The sequence below is a fragment of the Acomys russatus genome, chromosome 28 (genome assembly GCF_903995435.1).
Source record: "Acomys russatus chromosome 28, mAcoRus1.1, whole genome shotgun sequence".
Taxonomy (NCBI): domain Eukaryota; kingdom Metazoa; phylum Chordata; class Mammalia; order Rodentia; family Muridae; genus Acomys; species Acomys russatus.
The window spans coordinates 37224395-37248025 of NC_067164.1; the positions used below are offsets into that span (position 1 = coordinate 37224395).

The 23631-nt window shown below is 41.4% G+C and overlaps 1 protein-coding gene and 1 long non-coding RNA gene across 2 annotated transcripts in view; one reads left to right on the top strand and one right to left on the bottom strand.

Annotated features, from left to right (window-relative positions):
- Positions 1 to 7469: 7469 nt before the first annotated feature.
- On the bottom strand, positions 7470 to 8408 carry LOC127210931 (olfactory receptor 6C2-like). Its single transcript, XM_051170712.1, has one exon. The coding sequence runs from the start codon at positions 8406 to 8408 to the stop codon at positions 7470 to 7472; it is 939 nt and encodes a 312-aa protein (XP_051026669.1).
- A 2623-nt stretch (positions 8409 to 11031) lies between these two features.
- LOC127210450 (uncharacterized) overlaps positions 11032 to 23631 on the top strand; it is a 138069-nt gene continuing 125469 nt past the window's right edge. Inside the window, exon 1 of the long non-coding RNA XR_007833323.1 lies at positions 11032 to 11193. This is a non-coding gene — a long non-coding RNA (uncharacterized LOC127210450). The remainder of the gene's footprint in view (positions 11194 to 23631) is intronic.

The window sequence follows — 23631 nt, forward strand, 5'->3', positions numbered from 1 at the left end:
AACAATCTAAATCCATTTTCAGGGGATCCAATGTCCTCCCTCCACAACCTCCAAGCACCTGAGTGGTACATGTAGGGACACACACACATACACACACTCACACACACACACTAATAATAATAAAACAACAACAACAACAACAACAACAACAATAATAATATAAAAAGCCACAGAGTGAATCCGCTGTTCTTTAGCTACCAACCTGGAATCTTCTCGATGGGCTAACTATTCACACCTGCGTCTGTTTCAGGCTTCCCAACCACAGAGAAGCAAAGTCTCTGAAGCTGGACACATTCTTTTATCTGACCATCCAAAGGCTCACAGTAGGAATTAAATCCTGAAAGGCCTAAGGGTAGCTCAAAAAGATAAACTATGTAGTTAGACAATAATGTGGCTTCTATTGCATTTTCTCCATTTGTTGCTATCACTCAATCAATGACATTCTTGGGCTCCTCTTCCTAAGAATTAGTCCCTGCTTTCCTGTCTCTTCTCAGTGTGGCAGGGACTTGATAACCTCTATTCCATAGTCAGGATGTCCAAACACTTTGATTCTGCTTCAGCCTATCTTTTAAAAGCGGCGTCAATAATTAGTAGGACTTTGAGGAGAAAAGCGCCCCTGGATTTTCCTAGTCCAGAATACAGACAGTAGAATATGAAGCCACCCTTAGCCCCTGATGGTGCTTCACTCAGAGTGGCACAGGTTAGGTCTGCAGAACTGAGAACATGCACCAGGGGATCGGCTGAGTGAAGACGATCAAGCAGCCCTTGGGGATCCTGGTTTGGAGGATGCTAATGAGTGTTCTTTGTTAATAATGTTGGGGACAAAACGTTTACACACAGTGAGGGGAGGAAGTCCATAGGGCCTAGCTTGGAGGTTGGCTGCTGTGTTGCTGAAGGAAGCAAGAGAGCATAAGTTGTGGAGAAGTAAGGCATCAATTAGATCTTAATTTCCCAGCGTACTGTGACAGCTGGTCTTGGCAGATTAGGTGGAAGGGTTGGAGGTCATGAAGGTCCTGAAAAGCCATATTTTCCAAACTCCACTAGCCTGATTTTTATCAGCCCATGTGTAGACTCTTGCCAAAGACAGTTAACAGCAGTTTTCAATTTTTTTTTTGTGGGAACATGCACAAATGAAACATAAAACAGATAAACACCTCATGCTCAAAGTCAGGTAAGGGTAGAGATGCATATTGATTCACGAGTCATTTGTAAAGAAACACAAATCTGCAGTTTAAGGAAGCGAGGGTCTCAAGATGTGCATATACAATATTTCCACCTAAGCACAACTTCCCAACATTGGATTTATCTGGCTAATCACCCATTCATTAATAAACACTAGATACTTCCAACACACAGTGTCATCCAATACTTAGAGCAGTGAGACCAGGAGAGAGAATGTGGTCTGGTAAAATGTAGCACAGTAATCAACTTTGTCTTTTTTTTTTCTCTCTTTTAAAATTTCATCATTGAGTCTAATGGATTTTTTACTAGCATGAAAAGTGACGTGTTTTATTATGGAATTTTTGTACACAATTGTTGTTCCGCTTTTTTCCTATTCATCTTCCTCTCATGTCTTTTCCTTTTCTTCTGTGCCCTCTTGCTGGCTTCAGTCTTTCCCACCAACAGGTCTCCCTTTTACTATGTCATATAAGTTCTGCTATGTTTTCTCACCCACTCCCTCCTCTCCCTTAAGACTGCTTCCTCCCATGACATATTCTCATTTCTACTTTCATGACTTACACACACATGTACACGCGCGCACACACACACACACACACACACACAGAGTATAAGTTAAAGTCTATATTCTGCATAGGAGAGAGAAATGTGCTATTTGTTTCTCTGAGTCTGGCTTGTTTTGCCTAATGCAATGACTGTCTACTTGCATAAAATTTCCAACAAATGCCATGGTTTCGTTTGTATTCATAGTTGTGGGGGAGATAGGAATAGACAGGGATAGGGCACAGATTTGATCAAAACACATTATGTGCTCTGTGTGTGTCATTACATCTGCAGTCAGGACGCAGAGAGTGATGAGTACTTGTGTTCAGCCCAGGACTCTATCCCAGGCATCTGTGAGGCTCATCGTTGAGTCTTCCTGCCACCACTAGCCTAATCTATGACCCTTACGACAACACCCAGAAGCTTGTCTCCTGAGCAATTCTATATGATGTGAAATTGGCAACAACTACAAAATCACAGACACTTGTCAACTTGAAGCACTAACATCTCACTATGGGGTGGGAAAGCTGTGTGACCGGAGAAGATGGTCTGGAGGAAAAGTGAGGCTGAGACATATCCAAAGCCTCCAAATCTCATCCCTCTTTCATCTTATTCCCCTGTCCTAGGTCTGTGACCTCCTCCCCTACCATTTGATCACAGCCTATCAGGTCTCTTCCTGGTTGCCTGCTTACTCTTCCTCTTGATGTCACCAGGTCTCCCCAGAAAGGGGAAGTGGTCAAATAGGGGGCACCAGAGTTCATGTCATAGTCAGTATCTGCTCTCCACACAACTGTGGAGAATGTGCTGTCCATTGGTGAGATCTGGATAGGGGTTCTTTGTTTACTGCATGCATTGTCCTTGATTGGTACAGTAGTTTGAGCAGAGCCCCCTGGGTCCAGATCTGCCAGCCTTAATGGTCTTCTTGTGGGTTTCTAGGACCTTCTGAATCCCTCTATTTCCTTATTCTCCCTTACCTCTCTCACCTGGAGTCCTGATAAGAAGTCCTTACATATATCCCAATCTCCTGGTAAGTGAAGACTTTCAGGGGGCATCTCTGTTGGGCTAGTGTCCAATTATAAGTGAGTATATACCATGTGTATCCTTCTGGGTCTGGGTTAACTCACTAGAATGATCATTTCTAGTTCCATCCATTTGTCTGCAAATTTCAGGATTTGCTTGTTTTTAATAGCTGAGTAGAATTCCATAGTGTAAACGTACCACAGTTTCTTTATCCATTCTTTGATTGAGGGACATCTCAGTTGTTTCCAGGTTCTGGCTGTTATGAATAAGGTTTCTATGAACATGGTTGAGCATATGTCCTTGTGTGGTGGAGCATCTTCTGGACATATTACAAGGAGTGGAATAGCTGGCTCTTGAGGAAGCTCTATACCCAGTTTTCTGAGATAGCACCAGATAGATTTCCAAAATGGTTGTACAAATTTGCATTCCTACCAGCAATGAAGGAGTGTTCCCCTTTCTCTACATCCTCGCCAGCATGTGGTGTCACTTGAGTTTTTGATCTTAGCCATTCTGATGGCTCAGAGTTGTTTTGATTTGCATTTCTCTGATGACTAAGGACGTTGAGCATTTCTTTAAGTGTTTCTCAGTCATTTGATATTTCTCTGTTGAGAATTTTCTGTGTAGTTCTGAGCCCCATTTCTTAATTGGGTTATTTGGTTTGGTGGTGTTTAATTTCTTGAGTTCTTTATATATTTTGAATATTAGGGTTGTCAGATGTAGGGTTGGTGAAGATCTTTTCCCAGTCTGTAGATTGTCACTTTGTTCTGTTGACAATGTCTACTGCCTTACAGCAGCTTCTCAGCCTCATGAGGTCCCATTTATTAATTTTTTACCACAAAGCCTGGGCTGTTGGTGTTCTGTTAAGGAAGTTGTCTCCTGTGCCAATGAGTTCCAGGCTCTTCCCCACTGTTTCTTATAACAGATTTAGTGTCTCTGGTTTTATGTTGAGGTCTTTAATCCACTTGGAATTGAGTTTTGTGCAGGGTGATAAATATGGGTCTACTTGCATTTTTCTACATGTAGATATCCAATTAGACCAGTACAATTTGTTGAAGATGCTATCTTTTTCTCTTGAATAGATTTGACTTCTTTGTCAAAAATCAAGTGTCCATAGGCATGTGGGTTTATTTCTGGGTCTTTGATTTGATTCCCTTCATTAACTAACCAGACTATTGCTATGCCAGTATCATGCTGTTTTAATTACTGTTGCTCTACAGTACAGCTTGAGATCAGGTATGGAGATTCTTCCAGCTGATCTTTTATTGTACAGGACTGTTTTAGCTATTCTGTTTTTTTTTTGTTTTTCCATATGAAGTTGAGAATTGACCTTTCAATGTCTTTAAAAAATTGTATAGGTATTTTGGTAGGGATATCATTATATCTGTAAATTGCTTTTGGTAAAATGGCCATTTTTTATCATGTTAATTTTCATGATCCATGAACAAGGAAGATATTTCCATCTTCTGATGCCATCTTTAGTCTCCATCTTCAGAGATTGGAAGTTTTTTCAAACAAGTCCTTCACTTGCTTGGTTAGAGTTACTCCTAGATATTTGATATTGCTTGTGGCTATTGTGAAGGGTGTAGTTTCCCTAATTTCTTTCTCAGCACTATGGTCATTTTTGTACAGGAAGGCTACTGATTTTTTTGAGTTAATTTGTATCTCGCCACTTTACTGAAGGTGTTTATCAGATGTAGTAGTTCTCTGGTGGAATTTTGGGGTCACTTATGTACCCTATCATATTATCTGCAAATAGGGATAATTTGACTTCCTCATTTCCAATTTGGATCCCCTTGATCTCCTTTTATTGTCTTATTGCTATGGCTAGGACTTCAATAACTATTTTGAAGAGATATGAAGAAAGTGGGCAACCTTGTCTGGTCCCTTATTTTGGAGAAATTTCCTCGAGTTTCTCTCCATTTAATTTGATGTTGGTTACTGGCTTGCTGTATATAGCCTTTATTATGTTTATGTATGTGCCTTGTAACCCTGATCTCTCCAAAACTTTAAATATGAATGGGTATTGGATCTTGTCAAATGCTTTTTCTGCATCTATGGAGATGATCATGTGGTTTTTACTCTCAGTTTGTTTATATAGTGGGTTACACTGATGGATTTCCGTATATTGAACCATTCCTGCATTCCTGGAATGAAGCCTACTTGGTCATAGTGAATGATATCTTTGATGCGTTGTTGGATTTGGGTCTCCAGCATTCTGAGGTCTCCATTGCAAATTAGGTTTTACTTTTATAGTTTCATGAAGCGAGATGCCTTCCCATGCCTCCTTGCACAGATGCCCACCCTGCTTTACATGGCCTAGCATTTGCAGCTGTCTGGAATTATGGGACAAGATGATATGATAACCCCATTTTGCACTTTTGTACTTGCAGAACCACTACCACCTGGGGGTGCTGTCAAATTATGCTTCTATTTGCAGATGGAGCCTGGTTCCCTGAACCACAGAGCTCTGTGCCCCCCAGGCTTACTGTAGCACAAAACTTTCCTAGGTGATTGTTTTCAAGCTGAGAACTCCTTCAGATGTATTCCCAGTTCAGGCTCTCTTTCCTACAAATTGTATTTTCACAAGTTGAATCTTTGATGAATGAAGTTTTTTTCTAAGGGAATGTTTCCTATTGTTCCAGTGGGGGATGTTTCTCTCTAATTATTGAGCCTTTTAGAAACAAATATTTTATATTAATATGTTTTTAGTTGAGATATAATCACACCATATTCAGTCATTCCTTTCCCCACCAGTCCCTCTTACGTTCCCCCACCTTCTAACTTGCTAGCCTCTTCTTTGATTATCATTGTTTCGCACCATAAACTTACTTGTGTATATCTACAAATGTTAATTTATTCTCTGACAATTTCATATGTGTATGTATAGCAATCTATCCCCACTCTCAACCCCTCCTGTGTTATGCAATCCCTTTCCTCAAGAAGTCTCCTTCCACTATCATGTCTTTTCATTTTGTGACTCATTGAGCTTAAGTAGGGCCACTCACATCGGCATGGCTGTGGAGCTGTCCTCCAGAGCATGGATAACTCACTACTGTCTATGGCATTGAAGACAATGGTTTAATCTTCCCTAGTAGCCATCAACTGCCAGTAGTTCGCTGGTGAGGGGGATTTGCCCCATGAGCCCTTCTCTCATCCATGACTGGTGATCTGGACCTGTTCTGGATAGACCCTGTGCAGGTAACTGAAGCTTCTGCAAATTTCTAAGCATGTGGCCCATGTCATGCCTAAAAGCATTGTATGCAGCCCTTTAATTCTTTCTGATGCTCTTCCATGATGTACCCTGAGCCATGGGAAGAGCGATATGGGCGTGTTCCATTAAGGATGAGCACTGAATGTCGCTTATTCACAGAACCTTGACCAGCCATTGAGCCTCCATATTTATTGCTATTTATTTAAAAGAGAAGCATATCTGATCAGGGCTGAGAATGGTACCGGCACAGGAGTATAAACATAAATATTCAGAAGATAAATTAACAACATGTCCATTTAGCAAAACAGAAGCTGTAGGGCTTATGGTCTCTCTAGCCATGGACTATGTACACAGTACCAGCCACAAACTCGCTCTTCAGAATCTGCCTCAAACCCAGTCAATACACAATTGTTTGCCCCATAACAGTTACAGTACCATTTCACTATTATTCTATTAGGCAAATTCACAGTTTGATGACTTTTTCTTCCCAACAGCCTGCAAAGTACCTTCCAACATTATGAAAGCTAGCTAGCAGCGATGAGGCAGCCAGAGTGATTTCTCTGTATCCTACACTCAAATGTGTGATGTCTTCAGAAGTAGGATCTGGTGGGCAACTGAGACACTAAAAAACAAACGAACAAACAAACAACAACAACAAATACTCCCTGTATTTGTCCTTCCTCACTATAGTCTTGGATAAGATCAGCAAACAACACAGCCAGAGTGCTGTCTGGTCTTGAGAGTCTTCCACCAACCAAATTAGTCTAGAACCCTTGTATTCAACCCGTTATGTTTCCTGGCACACGGGCGGGATGCAGTCACCTTCTTTGCCAGATTATCCTTGCTAAGTTCCTGACAGAGTCATTATTTCTTCTAAAGCCTCCACTGTCCACATTTATCGGATGTTTCAAAGCACGATCAGAACTTTTCACTATGCACTGCTCATAGAGTTTGAGGTCTTTTCTACCCCAAGGTTCCCCACCTTTCCACATTCAGACTTAAAATGGTTCCAAAGGCCTAACAATTACATGGTCAAGTTAATCACAGCACTGCCTCCAATAATTCTCAGCTCAGAATCTCTGCATCAGTTGCTCTTCTCATGGCTGTGACAAAATACCTCAGACAAGGAATGGATGAAAGGAAGGGCATGTTTTGGCTCACACTGTGAGGCGTGTTTTGGCTCACACTGTGAGGTGTGTTTTGGCTCACACTGTGAGGTGTGTTTTGGCTCACACTGTGAGTGCACCTCCCAATACAGCGTGGATGGCAGCAGGAGCTCCAGGCAGCTGGTCGTACTGTATTCTCTGCTGGAAAGCAAGGAACGATGAACGATAAATGCTAGGACTCATCTCTCTTAATCCTTTGTGTTCGGACCAGGAGCCCAGCTCAGGGAGTGGTAGTGTCCCGGTTAACGTGAGCCCTCCCACCTGTGTTAATCTTGTCTGTAACCCATCCCAGGCATTGTTACCCTGGCAGATCCTGTCAGGGTAATGGTGTTAACCATCACAGGGTTTCTTTAGCTGTTTGTGATGGAGGCAATCCTTTTGATCATGTCTTTGAAAGCTTGAACCACTTGCTTATTCCTCAGAGTATAGATGAAAGGATTCATCACAGGAGCAACAGAAGTCGTGAGCACAGACACAACCTTATTCACAGCTACCCCTTCTTTTGCAGATGGTTTAATATAGATGAAAATGCAGCTGCCGTAAGTGATGGAAACCACAATTATATGCGAAGAGCAAGTAGAAAAAGCCTTTTTCCTTTGCTGGGCAGATGGGAATCTGAGGATGGTCCTGATAATGCATATGTAAGACATCACCACACACACTAACGTGAACATGAGAGTCAGCACAGCCAAGATCAAGACAAACTGCTCTATCAGCTCTGTGTCGGAGCAGGTGATCTTCAGGAGTGGGGCAGCATCACAGCCAAAGTGATCTATGACATTGGAGTTGCAGAACTCAAACTGAAGGCTCATGCCAAAGGGTGGGAGGACAATAATTAGAGCGATTAAGTAACAGCCAATAAGGAGCCTGGTGCAGACCCTGTTGCTCATGATGGTCATGTAGTGCAGGGGTTTGCAGATGGCCACATAGCGGTCATAGGACATGGCTGTCAGCAGGAAAAACTCAGTCACTCCCAGGACAACAACAAAAAATAGTTGAGTGGCACATGCATTATAGGTAATGGTGTTGTCCCCAGATGCCATTGTGTAGAGGAATCTGGGAATACAGACAGTTGTGAACGAGACTTCCAAAATAGAGAAATTTCGGAGGAAGAAGTACATGGGTGTTTTCAGGTGGGAGTCCACCAGGGTGAGAGTGATGATAGTCAGGTTCCCAAGCACACTGAGTAAGTAGGTTAAAAACAAAAAGATGAGAAGCAGAATTTGAAAATTTGCATCATCGGTCAGTCCTACCAGGATGAATGTCGTTATTGTTGTATGGTTTTTCATCACTGATTCCTGACTGTGGCCTGGTCTATTTGTGAAAATAAGAGAGATTGCACTGAGGATCAGGACTGCCAGCATGAGGGAGCATTGGGAAGAGGCACAAATGTTGGCTTAAGGCAAGAGATAACTTAAAAACGCATTTATTCTTCTCTCACAGGATACACTGTGCCTGCAGCTTCCTCTCCCTTCACTCCTCCAGGTCCTCCCTCCACCTCCACTCTCCTGTACCTGCTAATAAAATGTTACTGTGGTGGTAGGGAGACAACAGCTAGTGCTACTTACACTCACACTGCTGATAATTATACTGAGAATGAGCAGCCAACATAGTGTTTTATTTCATTTTTTAAAGCATATTGAATTAAATAGCTGGGGCATTTTTTGATTAACAGCTGCCTAGAAATTTCCAGGGTTAGTGAATAGAAAAAGTATCTTAAATTTGTATGGTTTATAATATCATGAAACTAGCAGCTCTCAGTGTGTCTTGGTTTTATATCAAGTTGGTAAAGTAAAAATTGTGTTTCCAACCTCTGTTTATCATTTACTGTTACAATCCACACTGTAAACTAATTACATCATATTTTTTCCCTTTTTAAAGTGCACAAAACAATGAGACATGAAGAGACACAGAGACATAGATACACAAACATACATACACACAGGCACACACACACACACACACACATGCATATGTGCACATTCAGACATACGTACTACCAAACACACACAGGTAGATGCACTCACTCATACACACTTATACACATGCTTATACACACACTCACACATATACATTTACACACATACATTCAGAAACACACATATTCACAAATTCTCACCTACATAACACAGTCATATACACCCACACATGAGATCCATTCTTATGTCTAGTGGAATTGCCTTTCCCTTAGAATGTGTTTCTAACACCCATCTCTTCCTGGTTTACAGGTCCCTCCTGGCCACACTCCTGTGTCACACTGACGTTCATCTTTTGTTTGTCTAGCTGTGCAAACTCTCTGAGATATTAAGGTTTTCTTCACTCAAGGATTTTTAAAATAGATTTTCCCCTTTATCTCCAAAATTCTGTTTCTATCCTATCATGAATAAAATTTATTTTTAAGGTTTCAATTTAAGGAAGACCTTGTCAAAATAGTCTCCTGGAGAACCATTTACGTTCTAATTACCCGCAGTGCTATAGGAACACTATTCTGCGTATTTATGCTAGGACACTTACCAGAACTTTAGATATAAATCCACTTACCTTTTCCTTTCATCATCTATAGTGAAGCCTGCGAGAACATTGATCTTCACGGTTTTATAGACGACTGTAAATCCGGGCCAGTCTCAGTTCTCTGAGCACAACAGACACATAGGACATTGTCCAGTGAACGAGACCAGACCGTTTGCCCTTCCCAAAGTGCAACGAAGTTATATTATCAGCCCTTTAGTGTTTAAGAGTTAAAATTTTAGTGAGGGATTTCAGTATTTTGAGATAATTTTTAGGAATCAGAAGACAATCACTTTCGTCACAATGTCTCCAAATTTTACTAGACCATTTTATCTATAGGTAAGAATAAAAATTTTCCTCTAAGAATAATAATATTAGGAGTATTTTGAAGGGCTGGAAGGATGGCTCAGCAGTTAGGAACAGTGGCTGCTGTTCCTGAAGACCTTTGTTTGATCTTCAGTACCCACATGGAGACTTGCAGGTGTCTCCCACTCCAGATCCAGATCCAGGGGGTCCATCACATCCTGTAGCTTCCATGGTCACTACACATACATACGTGAAGGAAAAACACCCATAACTTGTGACGACGACGACGACGATGATGTGTTATTTGAGTTTAAGGGTGACGTGGTGGAACAGCTGGCTTGTAAACGAGGAACACAGCTTTGTTCATTTCCTTCCTCTTGTTTTCCTTGAAGGAGTGCAGCTGAGCCTGCTTGAATCCTGGTTCTTGAGTCTCTTCTGATCCTTTACATGAAGTAGCCTACACATGCTGCCTCATATCTTTCTCTTTGTAGCCTGTAAGTGATAAATAAAACTTAATCAAATGGGTTCCAGGGCACAATGAGTTAAATGATCAAGAATTTAAGACTGCCACATAAATTAGGACATAGAAACCACCCTAACTATTACTGTAGCTAATTCTCTAAATCTGAAGATGAAAGTCAGAGCGTCATTGGCCAGTTGGCTTGTAAGGGACAAAATCAAATGAATTTGCTAAATTCAGGTTTGCTAAATCCTAAGCCCAGACTTTCCCTTCCTCACTATATCAAGGTAGGAAAAATTTAGCAATGCTTTTCTTGATCTTGTTTTCCTAGTTTCTACTCACCCATGAAGAAACATCATAGGAGATCTAGGGAACAAGTTCATTTCATGCTTTAGAGATTAATAACTTCACTATGCCACCCATCCTAGGAATATTGAGGCATTTAAAGTAATAAGAACAGGCTTAAATTGGAGACAACAAAGGAAAGGATATTTGTTTGATCTACTCAATAGACAAACTCAGAAATTCATCTAGACAAACAGACAAATTCATAGTCTCTCCAAGGAACAGCAATGATGGCACCCTGAGAAGAAGGCTGCCAATGGCCATATGCTGTTAGATTATGCCATTTACAGAACATTCTCCACAGTTGAGTGGAGAGTGGGATATGACTTTCTCACGTACTCCGGTGCCTCACATTTGACCATGTCCCCTGGAGGGGGAGACCTGGTGGCACTCAGAGGAAGGACAGCAGGTTACCAAGAAGAGACTTGATACCCTATGAGCATATACAGGGGGAGGTAATCCCCCTCAGGAAGAGTCATAGGGGAGGGGAGTAAGGGGAAAATGGGAGGGAGGGAGGAATGGGAGGATACAAGGGATGGGATAACCATTGAGATGTAACAAGAATAAATTAATAAAAAAAAAGATTATGCCATTTAATTTTCAACATGAGGTAATTATCATTTAAAGATGAGGAAATCTGGGTCCAGACATACGGCTTTATATTATTGTTTGTAGTAAAGCAGGAAGTGAAGTCAAGTAGTTGATTACAGAAACTCAAAGCCTCCATAATACACTGCTCTTTCAACTGTTTGATTGAATTTTCCTGTTTGTATTTTGAGAAAATGATCCACAGCCCCTGCGTGATGTTGCTTATCAGGTAGCCATCAAGGGATAAGTGAGTGACTTTCTGGGGTTTCTTATTTCTGGGCTAAGAATTGTTGTACATGATGGTGGTCCATAATAGTAATAGTAATAGTAATAGTAATAATAATAATAATAACAACAACAACAACAATAACAACAACAGTAACGATAATAAGTAAATTGGACAACTAAAAGCCTCTTTCTCTTGTTCCCAGGAAAGAACAGGAATATGCCAACAGACCTTAATTATTTTGGAAGTGAGTGGTTTCTGTCATCTGTTTCGTTGTATTTCCACAGATGATCTTAAGATGTGTTTTTTCCTGAAGTAAGGGAAGTATTTCTTTCCCATTTTTTTGATAAGAAAATCAACAGTGTCTATGCTAACATGACATTAGGTCACATTAGGAGTCAGACTTGACTGAACTAAGTGTTTGGAAGATAAACCAGACTGCCCAGGAAATCGCCTCACTAGACCGGATGCTGAATTTTAGAAGTATGTCAGTTACCTTTGTTTGTCTTCTGATCAAGGCACCAGTGCCCACATATGGGTCCTCAGCTTGGCATAAGTCCAGTGCATTGATAATATTGTGACCTCTGTCTATTAACATTCCTTAGGGTCCTGGGCTCATTTAATTTCAAGTATAATAGATAAAATTGTTCAGGAGAGGTCTTTGATTTAATTTTAATTTTTTTCTTTTTAAATTTTTTATCTTTTAAATAATTTATTCAGATTCCATCCTGATTATTATCCCCTCACTTGTATCTTCTCATTACCCACTCCCTCCCTCTTTCACCCTGTTCTCCTCTCCTAGACCTGTGACAGAAGGGGACCTCTTCCCACATCATATGATCGCAGCCCGTCAGGTCTCATTCGGATAGCCTGCTCACCCTTCCTCTGAGTGCCACCAGGCCTATTATACTTTTATCTTAATATCAGAATGATTTACCCTCTCATGTATGGCTTCTGGCACTGCTTATCAAGGAGAGGAAATTATCTTTAGAGGGAGACACTCAAGTTGTATAGCAAGAAGTAAACATTAGAGACTTTTTTTTTGATATATTGAGAGAATGAAAAATTTCCCAAAATCTCAAAGAGAGATCTATATAGAGACCATACAGAGAATATAGAAAAATTATATTTTCTCCCTAAAAAGTGTTAACTTACTTTTGAACGTTCCCAAGAGCCTCTTCCCAAAGTCTTATTAAAACCCAAATTTCAGTCGTTAGAGAATAGAATGACATCTTACTGATACATAGAGAGCTACTCCTGCCAAGAAATGGTAGCAATTATTTTAGGGCCTGGGTTTTGTTTCACAACTTTGAATTACTCAGGTTCTGGGTAATGAGCAGTGAACATATCTAAGCAAACCACACTCACTGTCCCAAGCCCCGTTCTTGGCTTCTGTAGAGGAGGCATTTATTAGCTGCACATTAACTCCAGCGCTCAGGAATGTGCAGGAACCAGGAAGTTGGTGACTAGGTAGAGAGCTCTTCGGTTCCCACAGTTTGCCAGGTCTCCTCTAAATGTCCTTTGCTTTCACTAAATCTTAAAAGTCAAAGAGTAAGGGATGTTTTCTGATTTTGCTTCTGGAGAAATACTTATTTATTTCTGTAGAGTTGAAAGAATTTAAGCCCTCAGCAATGGCAAGAAACCCACTTTGGTTTAAAAAAAATTCAACATCTTTGACCTTTACACAGGAAACAGTTTTCCCTGTCAATGGCACACTAACAGGAGTGGTATAAATTTTATCTGTTTGGTCTTCCACGGGAGTTTAGGTATCATCTGATTAAACAAACAAAAGGCCCCCTGAGATCCATGACTTTAAAAAGTCACTAATGAACACTAAAGTAAAATGCAGTTTGGGAGGAAAAAGTTTAAGCAGCTCTCATTTGGAAGAGAGTCCTTGGAGAAAGGTATAGCAATAGAATGAGAAACAGTCAGGCGCAGGACAAAGTGTTGGAAGGAAGACACATGTGGAGTTTCTTCTCTTATTGCTTGAGGGAACCTTCAGTGGAGTTCGAAGAATCCTCTCAGACATTTTCTGAGAGATGCTGGGCTGCTGGGAGGTCATGAAAATGGCTTTTACTCTGAATAGCTTTTCCTCCACTCTGGGTGTTTCCCACTTGTGAGCTGCTTAGCTTCATGTGCCTCATTATTAGAAGTTCTTAGTGAACTGAGCACTGTTTGCAATAAACCACCGTCAAAAGGATTTACTTCCTAGAGCTGGGGTAAAAGAGTCAGATTAGCTAATCTGCGTTGACATCACAATTCATGGATAACTTGTTCATAGTCTGTGAAGAGTTTGTATTAATGTCTAATTTTATTGAAATTTGTACCTAGGAAGTTATCATACCTGGTAAATACATTTAATATAGTCAACGTTTATATAGCTTCCTCTTTTTCTAAATGTGTTGATAGATAGGTACTGACAGATTTCCTAATATTAATACACATCACTTACACAGATCAAAGGTTGGTCATCACCTTTAAACATAAGAAGGATAATTTAACAATTGCTAATTATAAATTTCAGTGCAGTTGTTCCAAGTTGAATTTTTTTTCTAGCCACAACCTTCATTGTTTTCATATAGGGCTTCATCTGGTCTTGAATTCTTGATTCTTGTGTGCCAACCTCCAGAATATTGGTATTAATTTCTCTGATTTCCTGTATGTGTGAGATGCATATATGTGGGCACATGTATACATGCACATACACACGTGTGTGCGCTTGTGTGTATGGGTTTGAGGTTTAGTCCTCTTCTACTGTGTTTCTAACCTATTCATTGAGGTAAAGTCTCTCATTCAATCCCAGAGCCTATGCATAGTCTAGTGTTGCTAGTTAACTTGCTCTGGGTCCTGCAGGCTCACCTGGACTAATTGGGGTTCTGATGATCTGAACTCTGACCTTATGTTTACAAGGCAAGCATTGGGGCCATTGAGCCATTTCCTCGCCCTCCAAAGTGGGATACATTACACAGACATGAGGGCATGTGAGAGGCGATGGCTCACAGGTGGAAGGTGTTCATTTTTGGAGCAAAGTCTGTGATTGAGGGTGAGATCTGTGTCAAAATTAGAGAAGGGATGATCTTACGAGTGTGGGTAGTTTGTTCAGTAGGTCCAAGAAACAGGGATGGTGAAGAAGAAATGAGTTTTACTTTATTCTCACTGAGCCATCTGACTGCCTGTCAGAATTATTTAAGAGAGCAATGAAGGCAGTTAGCTCTAGACAAAGTTTTCTGTGTTATGCTTATTTTTGAGTCAGAGTTTCTCTGTGTAGCTTTGGCTGTCCTGAAACTCACTGTTAACCAGGCTGGTCTGGAACTAAGAGATCTGCCTGCCTCTCCCTCCCAAGTGCTGCGACTGAGGTGTGCACCACCGCTGACTGGCTAACAGCAGACAATTTTGGTTCAGTTTTCAGGGAGGCACTGTCAATCACTTTCTGATTGTCTAGCAAGTCTTAACAGCATGTAATAAGCTAATGTTTGGTGGTGTCTCCACATGCATGCTATGGCATGTGTGAGCCCACACTCACACACAGGCACATAAACAAACACAGACAACTAGCTAACCAACTAACCAGGCAAATGAATGCATGAATGGTTGTTAAAAAGAGAAAGAAGAGCACAACTTATGGAGTCAGTTCTCTCAAGGATGAAACTCAGGTTGTCAACAGTTAACATTCTGAGCCATCATTTCTCCTGCTCTGAAATAACCTTTTGGGTTGATCTTATTTATGAAATACAAAATTCTGTCTTCACAGAATTAAAAAGCAGTAATATTTGTGTATAAAATGTGAACATAAAAGCCTATATGGTATTTCTAAAGTGTTACTCTGGATTTGAAATGAGAGGAATAGAAGGACCAAAGTTAACTGCATAGCCCTCCAAAAGAGGACCAGCATGTAGTCTTGTTCTCTCTTATAGGTAAATCTTCCTACAAGGACATAATTTATTAGTGAATATGCTTTTTCTGCCCAGGAACCTGATTAATGAAGCAAAGTCAGCAGAATGTGCTGAGTGTTAGATGACAACACACATGGTCACAGTAAAGTCTGTATCACACTGTGAGAGCAAAGACAACATTTCTATTACGGTGTGTCTGTTATTGTGAGAGACACGTTGGGTATCAGCTTATGGTTGTTTCTGTGTCTGTTTTTTTGTCGTCACACCAATTGATTTTGTCAATAAACTTGCTGTACTGTGGCAACAGTACTATTTGCATTTCCATCTCTTAGAACAATGCCGGGCACACACTGGACAATACAAATGCCATCTGGATTTCCCTCTGCACGGAGGTTACTTATGATGTCAGCCATTCTGTGGCACTTCAGTGTGTCACGTGAGCTGTTGCCAAACCTTCATGGTTGTGCATTTGTGCTACTGTCTTATTGCATTGAGGGAATTTTCTTCTCTTGTATTTTCTGTGGTTACCTCAAAATGCCAAACCAAATTTCAAATATTCATTAACTTGTGAGTGACTTGGCAGAGAAGTTTTGGGTCTCTTTCTGTCCTTGGGGAAGGTGCTTATTAGGACAGGCTGTGCCTTAACTTTTTGGAGATTTTTAAATATCCAAAGTAACACTTTTTTTCTGTCTTCAGAATAGGCACTGTGGGATCAATTGTGCTAAAATAATATGCTCCCTGGGGGACTTGGTTCTGGGGGTTAATAATAATCCTGGGTTGCTATCTTGAAGAACAAGTGTTAAATACATCCCAGAGAGACTAGTGAGGAAGTTGCAGGGGGCGCACTGAGCACAGGCCACCAGCAGGCTGGAGAGAAGAGCATCAGAGGAGGAACAGTGGGGTTGGAGGTCATCCTTGCACTGAGTGGCCTGAAGAAGAGGTTGGCTCTTTGTTCACATGTATCCCCTGTACAAAGCACTGATCTCTACATGACCTTTCCTAATGCTCATGCTGTAGCAGCAAAGGACTTCTTTGAGTTGTCCTCAAATCATTTAGAGCCTACAGATCCTTGTTAGGATGAGACAATAGTCAAGTATAACCTAAGAATTGTATTTCTTCTGAGCATACCCCTTTAAAAATGTTTGCATATATATTATGGTTTCTGGTTTTGTTTTTAATGGGATCTCTGTGTGTGCAAATGTGTGTGTCTCTGTGTCTATATGTATTTCATGTACTTTTGATTTGACTCTTTTATTTATGTATTTTTTATTTTTTTCCATTTTTTTGTTTTATGTTATACCACTATTTTCCTTTACATGCCTGTTTTCTAATGAGAGAGAGAGAGAGAGAGAGAGAGAGAGAGAGAGAGAGAGAGAGAGAAAGGGTTTGATTTGGGTGGGAAGGTTCTAGAAGGGGTTGAGGTATTGGAACCTATGATCAGAGTATATTGTATGAAAAACCCTTCTCAAGTTGCTGAGAAGCATTTAAAGAATTAAAGAAAAATTCAATATCCTTACCCATTAGGGAAATGCAAATCAAAGCAACTCCATGATTCCATCTTACAGCTGTCAGAATACCAAGATCAAAACCTCAAGTGACAGCACATGCTGCCCAGGATATAGAGAAAGGGGAACACTCCTCCATTACTGGTGGGAGTGCAAACCTGTACAACCACGTTGGAAAGCAATCTGGTCCCTTCTCAGAAAAGTGGGACCAGCTCTAGTTCAAGCTGGGCATATATCCGAAAGACGCTCCAGCATACAACAAGAACCTTTGCTGAACTATGCTCATAGCAGCTTTACTCATAATAGCCAGAATCTGGAAACAGCCCAGGAGTCCACCAACCAAAGAATGGATACAGAAACTGTGGTACATTTGCAGGGAAGGTTTTAAAATCGCACCACTGCTTTGCAGCCACCCCATAGATATCACAGCCGAATGCCCTCTGGCCATTGCCACACAGCCAGGTCGGGACAGCTGTGACGCCTGTCTGCTGCAATGAGCCTAGCAGTGCTGGCAGCTCTGGGCTATGCTGCTGTAGCTGTGCACAACGCATGGTGGGCTGCCATGTTGATTTTGGCAAGAAGAGGTCAGTCACATGATTGGCAGCCATCTTGGTTCTCCGCTGCCAGCTGCATTCACTATCGCACTGTTCTTGGAGCTGCAAAACTTCAGTCTCTTGTGGGCCCTGAACGGCCACTGCACCCCTTTCTACTCCCACTCTGAAGCTGCGTATATGCGTCTATCCTTTCTTGTGGACTAGAGTCCCTTTACGAGAACTCAACCTTACTGCAGCTAAAGCCCTTGTACCGGGCACCGAGTTTCTCAGGTTTAGGCTGGCTAAGTTATCAGGTTGATGCACCTTTAGCTGCATGGTCCATGCTCAGTCTCACCTGAGTCCTGGGGACGACCATGACTACAGACTGCTGGGACACTCTACCAGGTCTCTTACACCGGCAGGTAGGGCTGGAACGGGAGGGGACTTGGGCTGCTGTTTCCTCTCCCTGGCGGCTGAGCAGGATGGTGAGTGTCGAAGACCCAGTATCCTCCCACCACAGGCGGAGGAAAAATACACTGAGTCTGGAGCAAGATCTCAATTTTATCATGGCGGGTTTTCTTATATAGAGTATAGGAGTGGTTGGGATATAAGGTGTTAGGAAATATGACATCTCCCAGGACATAAAGTGGTCTGATTCTGTGGGACTAATCGGTTTGTGTTATGTGACTGTTGGTAGGCAGGGCTTGCACCAGGATGTGCCCGGATGGACCATGCTGAGTTATTTTTATGCAGAAGTATCCACCAGAGACTGTTGCTGAAAACCGGGCCAGGCTCGGTTCTGTCCTCAAGGCCTCAGAGGGTGACAGATTCGGCCATGGGGTCCCACAACACTCCACTTCCCTTTTTCATTTGCAGGGACAGTTTCTTCATATTTCTCCCTTTCAGACACCTGTGTCCTTGGTCTCTGACCAAGCTGACAAGCTGCTGGAATAGATTGCACCAATTTTGCTGAGTCAAACCTTTCTCTTGGGATGCCTTGATGGGTCACTGACTCCTACTCTCCCTATGGGACAGTCCATTTGCCCAACTCTCCAGGCTCCCCTCTGGGATGCCTTCTGGAGAATTTCATATCCCTATGCCCACTTTAAGGGCTGCTAAGCTTACATGCCTCTACAACCAAACTTGGACCTTAATATCCCTTAAATGACCCAAAGATCCAAAACGGAACGTTTTAATTACTTCCAGTAACCAGGGGAGTGGAAGAAGGCATCCTATGTTCAAGCCTTTTCTCTTCTTTGTTCTCTCCAAAAGTTTCGAATCTACACCTAAATTATTTCTCTCCCTAATCTACTTAACTTTGTCTTTTGCCCATATATATGTTCCAGTATCCTGCTGGATTTCCTATATCCAAGTCAGCACCGAAGCAGCTGCCCACAGGTGCCCCAGTTCAGCCTCACAGATGGTGCCAGCTGGACCTACATTGTCCCTCCCAGCTGCAGATGTTTTCAGATCCTGGACAGCAAGAAGTACAATAGCCTGCTCTTCCTGGACTTAGTCAACATTTCAGCCTTTTGCCCCCACTACTGCTGTCCCAGTGTCAGCAGGAAGCAGCCAAAGATGATTGGTTTATTTCTTCTTCTTCTTCTTCTCCTTCTTCTCCTTCTTCTTCTTCTTCTTCTTCTTCTTCTTCTTCTTCTTCTTCTTCTTCTTCTTCTTCTTCTTCTTAATTTATTTATTCAGATTACATTCCGATTGTTATCCCCTCACGTGTATCTTCCTGTTCCCATCCTTCCTCCTTCCCTCCCTTCCTCCGTCTTTCTTTCTTTTTTAAAAAGATGTATTTATTTATTATGTAGAGAGTGCTCTGTCTGCATGTACACCTGCAGGCCAGAAGAGGGCTTCAGATCATATTATAGATGGTTGTGAGCCACCATGTGGTTGCTGAGAATTGAGCTCAGGACCTCTGGAAGAGCAGTCAGTGCTCTTAACCTCTGAGCCATCACTGCAGCCTCTCCCTCCCTCTTTCACCCTATTCCCCTCCCCTAGACCTCTGACACAAGAGGACCTCCTCTCTCACCATATGACCACAGCCCATCAAGTCTCATCTGGATAGCCTGCTTCCCCTTCCTCTGTGTGCCACGGATCTTCCCACCTAGAAGAATTGATCAAATTGGGGCCACCGGAGTTCATGTCAAAGGTAGTCCCTGTTCTCCCCATAACCATGGAGAATGAGCTGTCCATTGGCTAGATCTGAACAGGGAGTCTAGATTTACTGCGTGCATTGTCCTTGGTTGGTACAACAAAGTTTGCAGGCCCCCTGGATCCAGATCTGCCAGCCTTGATGGTCTCCTTGTGTGGCTCCTGAACCCTTAAGGTCCTTCTATCCCCCCACTCTTCCATATCACTCTCCTGGAGTCCATCAGCAAGTTCCAGCATATGTTCCAATCCCCTGCTGTGTGGAGTCTCTCACAAGAAATCTACTTTGGGCTAATATCCACTTATAAGTGAGTATATACCATGCTTGTATTTCTTGGTCTGGATTACCTCATTCAGGATGATCATTTCTAGTTCCATCCACTTGCCTGCAAATTTCAAGATTTCTTTGTTTTTAGTAGCTGAGTAGTATTCCATTGTGTAAATGTACCACAGTTTTAAAAATCCATTCTTCGGTTGAGGGATATTGAGGTTCTTTCCAGAATCTGGCTATTATGAATAAGGCTGCTAAGCACACACAGTTGAGCAAATGTCTTTGTTGTGCGGTGGAGCATCTTTTGGGTATATGCTCAGGAGTGGAATAGCTGGATCTTGAGATAACACTATTCCCAATTTTCTGAGAAAGAATCAGATTGATTTCTAAAGTGGTGGTACAAGTTTGCACTCCTACCAGCAACAGGGGAGTATTGCCCTTTCTCTGTCTGCTCCCCAGCATGTGCTGTCACTTGAGTTTTTGATCTTAGCTATTCTGATGGTTGTAAGATGGACTCTCAGAGTCATTTTGAGTTGCATTTCCATGATAACTAGGGATGTTGAACATTTCTTTAAGTGTTTCTCATCCATTCGGTAGTCCTCTGTTGAGAATTCTCTGTTTAGCTCTGAACCCCATTTCTTAATTGGGTTATTTGGTTTGGTGGTGTTTAATTTCTTGAGTTCTTTATATAGTTTGGATAATAGCCCTTTGTTGGATGTGAGGTTGGTGAAGATCTCAGAGTCTGTAGGCAGTCGTTTTGTTCTGTTGACAGTGTCCTTTGCCTTACAGAAGCTTTTCAGTTTCATGAGGCCCCATTTATTAATTGTTGATCTTAGAGCCTGAGACCCCTTACTTATTTATTATCAACAAAAAGCTGGAATGGTGTGCTTTAGACCCAGGACAAAGAGCTCCAGGTTCTCCCAGCACTCCTCAGTCCCTACCTGCTGCAGGACATGGCTGACATACCCTGTCCTCTACCTGAACTTTCCTGGCAGAGGATCTTCCTTCCTTGTCACCATATAACCTGGATCTCTCTCTGTCTCTCTCTGTCTCTCTGTCTCTCTGTCTCTGTCTCTGTCTCTGTCTCTCTCTCTCTCTCTCTGTCTCTCTCTGTCTCTCTCTGTCTCTGTCTCTCTCTCTGTCTCTCTTTCTCTCTCTCTCTCACCTCTCTCTCCCTCTCCCCTTGCATGGCGGTCAAGAGCTGCTTCCAATGAACCTATATTTATATAGTTTAACTTTCCTTGCATGAGAAGCAGTCCAACATCCTCACTGCTGTCACCCCTCCCTAACTCCTCACTGCCATCACCCCTCCCTAACTCCTCACTGCCATCACCCCTCCCTAACTCCTCATTCTTTTAATTATAGGAAAAGAGAGGAATGTTAGTTCACAAGTGATCCACTAATCTGCCTCTACGTTGCCTAGCAACCTCTGATGTCATCATTTGTGATCACCAGGTGTGTGCCACACTATAAAAGGACCATCCCACCACCTCATCTGTCTGTCTGTCTGTCTCTCTATTGCATTCTCTCTGCCTGTCCCTTTGTCTATACCTCTGACTCTCTGTCGCTTTCCCACTTTGTACATTCATCTCTATCATGGCTCACTCAGATTATATCTTCTTTCCCTCTCTCTCTTGCCTTTCTAGCAATAATAAACTTCCTTATACCATACCTGTTGCTTGGTGTGTAATTTATATATCATAACAGAAGGGATTCTCATAATAAAAAGATTATTTTTCACAGATCATACATAATGTAAACCAAACATTTGGGCATGATGCCAGAATACACGGGCTAAGTATTGGAGTTTGTGAAATGAATAATAATTTTGGGTAAATGGGAAGTAGAGCTTTAACCTGGCTCTGGAAAATGCCTTGGTATTTGGATTGGAGCTAGGGGACAGTAAAGTGAACTTCAGTTAGGCGGCTAAGCAGGTGGCAACGTTGAGATTTTGGGTTAGGCCATTGTTGAGAAGCTGGAGCAAATGTTTGTATTGATGAGTCTGAACTCAGATGTTGGCAAACTTCTGATTGCTTAGTGGATGCTTCAAACTTGGAAACTAGAAAGTTCTGGAAGAGTTTAAGAGAATGATACTTTAGGATGATATACCCCACGTATTAGGATGAATAATATTGAGAAGAAATTAGAGGCAGGATATCATTAGGTAGCTTTCAGGAGAATTCTGAGAGACTAAGATTTTAGGTTAGTACACTGATGGACTTGACAGGAATATGAAATGTGGGTGAGAAGGTTTTCTCTTTCTGTGAATCTACCCCTTCAAACAAGAACCTTTGTTTAAATTTTTTCTTTTTTCTTTTAATATAATTACATTATTTTCTCCTTTTTCTTCCCTCTTTCAAATTCATGGCTTCTTTTTTCACTAAGTGTTGTTATATGCACCTATGTGTAACGTACATATTCCTAAATATAATCTTCCCAGTCTGTATAATGTGACGTGTATGTGTATTTTCAGGGCTGATCATTTCATATATTGATAGCCGGGTGGTGTGCTCTTCCCAGGGGAAGGCTCTCATCATTCCTTAGTTGCCAGTAGTGTAAATCTTTTTGATGGAAGAAACTGGTAATTCTGAGGGGAGACAGAAGGAAGAGCTGAGAGCAAGGTTGCATAAATACATCCCTTTGGCAGTATGTATAGAAAAGTTAGCTACTTCCATGTGAAATTCCTTATGTAAAGTAAATGCTACAAAGTTTTGAATATTTTGGTGTATTAAACTTGGTAAAGTCGGTTTCAGCAGTGGCTGGATTTGATGACAAGTGGCCTTCTCTATGGATGCTCTGTTTGTATCTCCCTCACCGGCCCGCTGCGTGCTCTCTGATAAGGTTCTAAACACTCAGAACAATGTGGCCTGATTTGCATTTCCTCTTACTGAGTGGGTGACCAGGAGGGTAATGCCTCCTTTTCCAGAAGATAAGTAGATGATTGCCTTTTTATTAACCCAATTAATCTCAAATATTTATCCCATCCAAACATACATGGTTCTTGAATGGTAAACTGGACAGAACTTAGAAAGTCTCAAAAACTTTCCCTTCATGTTTTGAGAGGAAGCTTCTGTGCTCAGGAAGGTCTTGAACTTGCTGTGTGGTCTAGGGTGAACTTGCTAATTAGCCTAGCCTTGAGCGCCCAACCTTCCTGCCTCTGCTTTCCAATAGCTGAGATCACAGCTGTATTACCATGCCTGGCTGAAAGATTCTTTAGAATATTCTCAGCTTTCACCATTGTCTAAATCAAACAAGGAGATTAACCACTATAAACTGGGCTTGCTAAGGATTCACACTTCAAGTGCAATCACTGACATGGCTGCATAGAAAATATGCAGATCCCGCAGATGTGTGCTTAGTTACCAGAAAGGAAGTCTGAAGGCATTAGCTTTGTTTTGTTGATGTTTAAGAAATTTTAAATATATATATAAGAAAATTTAAATATGAAAAGAAGATATTTTTTGAAGAGTATTCTAATTTCCTTTGGATATTTTTGTAGATATTTTTGTAGTGTATTATATTATAATATATTTTTATTACATGGATAATCATATATTATGCCTTTGATATAACCATGTTCTTATTTAGAACATACATGAGGAATTAGAAGATGTTTGATAGAAATAAGTAATAGGTGTGTGCACACTGTGAAAACGCAAGACTTTATTTTCACAATTACAAAACATTAAAACAATGAAAAGACTTTACCACTTAATAGCA